The sequence below is a fragment of the Propithecus coquereli genome, unplaced genomic scaffold (assembly GCF_000956105.1).
Source record: "Propithecus coquereli isolate 6110/MARCELLA unplaced genomic scaffold, Pcoq_1.0 Scaffold5, whole genome shotgun sequence".
Lineage (NCBI taxonomy): Eukaryota > Metazoa > Chordata > Mammalia > Primates > Indriidae > Propithecus > Propithecus coquereli.
In genome coordinates this window covers 7,932,819-7,935,950 of record NW_012150840.1, presented here as the reverse complement: position 1 = coordinate 7,935,950, position 3,132 = coordinate 7,932,819, and the positions used below count along the sequence as shown (strand labels likewise).

The 3,132-nt window shown below is 31.9% G+C and overlaps 1 protein-coding gene across 1 annotated transcript in view; it reads right to left on the bottom strand.

The window, feature by feature from the left end:
• The window catches only part of MPP5 (membrane protein, palmitoylated 5 (MAGUK p55 subfamily member 5)), a 59,890-nt gene that overhangs the window by 42,694 nt on the left and 14,064 nt on the right, over positions 1-3,132 (bottom strand). Inside the window, exon 3 of the mRNA XM_012656041.1 lies at positions 114-322. Within this exon, the coding sequence (XP_012511495.1) occupies positions 114-322 (209 nt within the window). The remainder of the gene's footprint in view (positions 1-113; positions 323-3,132) is intronic.

Below are 3,132 nucleotides of genomic sequence, written 5' to 3'. Positions count from 1 at the left end.
AGCAATAATTAATTCAAACAAGCCTGATAGTCACATAGTATTTTCCAATAATACTGCCTTACTATCACAAATAATTACATTGTAGATGTCAACGAGCTGTTCAGAATACATACCTCTTGTGCAAGATCTTGTGCGTTGGAGATAAGAGGAAATGGAGGACTGGCCTTGTTCATGTGTACTGTGACAGCGTTGTGTATCTTAAATGCATTCTGGAAATCTTTATTTTGAACAAGTTGTAAGAGCAGTGAAATATCCTCCTGGCTCTGAGAATCTACTAAAGTATGTTGGATATGTTTAAGTGAAGAAAATAAGTCTTCTACTTCTAGTAGGAGAAGGAAAAAATATCCAAAAATTAATTCTTTCGGTCTTAGTTCAACATCTGTTTTAAGAGAAAATTTCTTGAACCAGTAATAATTTACATTTTCCGAAAAAAAAACCCAAAATAGCATATATTTTAGAGTGTCAATCATTGTCATTTTACTGATTTTTAAGTAAAACTCTTTAAAAATTATATAACAGAATAACTTGCATATTTTTAAAAGTGTTTTAACCATAAAACTAAAATATGCTCACTATAAAATGAGGGGAGGAATACAGAAATTAACAAAGAAATTTAAAACCACCAATAATCCCATCACCTAAAAATAAAGTTTTTTCTTAACCTCTTAGGGTATTTCCTTTTTTTATTTAACAGTATAATTGTCTTCCCACATCACTAGTCTTCAAAAACATATATAATGGCTCCACGATATTCTATTACATGGTTAAACCATAATTTATAGTAACCATTACACTAAAGTTGAGCACTTACGTACATATTAATCATTGCTGCATATAAATTTGTCTGAGATTCTGATGTTTTCTTAAAGTAATTCCTAGAAACAGAACTTTTAAATCAGATTCTGACATTTTAAAAGTCAAACAATTTTCTAGGGAAAAATTTATGTCCCATTAGCAATATTTTCACCAATATCTGATACTATCATTTTTAAAAATCTTCAGTTTCTTTAATTAATTGGGTGGTTGAAGTTTACTCATACTTACCAGGCACTTCTTTTGTGGGCCATAAAACTCTAATAAACATGTGTGTCTCCTAAAACTGTATTGAAAGTTGTGGGCATGTGTATGTATATTGTGCCTGCTGGTGTGCATACACAGCACATGCATTTTTCTGGGAAATGGTTATTCCAAAATGGTTAAGAACCACTGGTACTCTCACCCCTGCTCCCCAACAGGGTGTGCGTACATGTGTGCGTGCGCACATGTATGAGCAAATACTCTGTCATATTTGTTGGGAATAGTTTTCCAATTTTTCTGTTTGTCTATTAATTATATTTATAGTTGCTTTTATTGTAGAACTTTTCAACTCTTACATATTAGGAATGATTCCCCTTTCCCTGTGTGATTTCTTTCACTGTTTCTATGCTTATAAATTCCTTCTTGTTGGTCATTAAATAAGTATTTATCTACATTTCTTCCACCTTCCTATGGCTTCTGTTTCATTTTACTATTTAACTTCTATTTAACTTTAATTCACCTGGAATTTATTTTAGTACAGATTTGAGGAGAAATTTTAACTTTATATTTCTTCCAAAGCATTAACCAATTATTCTAGTAACATTTATTGAATAATACTTCCTTTTCCACAGATTTATGATGCCACCAAATTCTTAGATATGTCAGGGTCTGTTTCAATTCGGTTGTCTATCAGACCTACAACATCCTATCATAGCAACATTATAGTCTTTGTTCATATTAATATGACAAGTACGTCATTACTACTTTTTAACACACTGCCACGCTAGAAAAAAAATTTTTTCCTTGGGGCCACAGTGTTCTATTACGAAAACAGAATAAAGACTTTGAAAACACAATGATCCTTTCTAATTTAATGAAAAATTTGTTATTTTTTATTGTTTTCTGTGCATGAATTATATGCAACTTGAAAAAGAGTTCACACAGCTCCCAAGGTGAAGAGAAATGTAAGTTACATATGCTTCACAAGGCCCTGGGCTCAAAACTAGCAAGAGTTAAATACAACTCACATGGCAGTTAATGTGTTAAAAAGACTGACTATTCAAAATTAGTTATAAATCATTTTTTTCAAGTTACCTCCCACTGCCTCTTTCCCATTCTTCCAAAAAGAAAAGTCCTATTGAGACTCTGACTAAACTAAAACCTGTAAATGAGCCCGGGAAAACTTTAAAGCAGATACTGTCTTAAACATAGTCACATGGAAAAAATCTTCCCGTTTAAGACTTTCTGTTAGTTTTCTTCATATAAGGCCTACAGAAAAGCCACTGATTCTTATACATTTATCTTATATCCCACTATTTAAACAGTAGTTAAATTTTTAAAGAGATTCTAACAGTTAAGTTGATTCTTGTGGTTCCCTATCTTTTCCTCCAAAATAAACACAGCTTTAGTCCTCCTTATAAAATATATATATTTAGTCCTCCTTATTTTACACATATGTAGTAGTCCTTCAGTATCTGTAGGGGATTGGTTCCAGGTATCCTCCAGATACCAACATCTGCGATACTTAAGTCCCTTATATAAATGGCAAAGTAACTGCATATAATCTATACACATCCCCTGGTATACTTTAAATCATCTCTAGATTACTTGTAATACCTAATATAATGTAAATAGTTGTTATACTGTATTGTTTAAAGGAATAATGACAAGGAAAAATGTCTGTACGACTTTAGTACAGATGCAATTTTTCTTCAAATATTTTCATTCTGAGGTTGGTTGAATCCATGGATGCGGAACCCACATATACAGAGGGTCAACTGTATGTATATATGTATATATTCTCCATATATATATATATATACTGTAGCTAGACTATACATATAGTAATTGGTAGTTCAAAAATGCAGCAAAACTGGGGAAAAAATTAGAAAGTCAAAACTGTCACTAGATTGACTTAAGAAGTTGTGACCCAGAGCTAGGTAAGACTTGAGAAATAGCCAGAATTTAACCATATGCTAATATGATATCTACAAGAGTAGATAGGAAGAATATGGAAAGTCAGATTCCATCAAATGCAAAGAGGTTGCCACAGAATTTCCTAAGAGTGTAAAGAATTCCCTAAGAGAATAAAGAATTCAACAGCTTTAAAGTGTT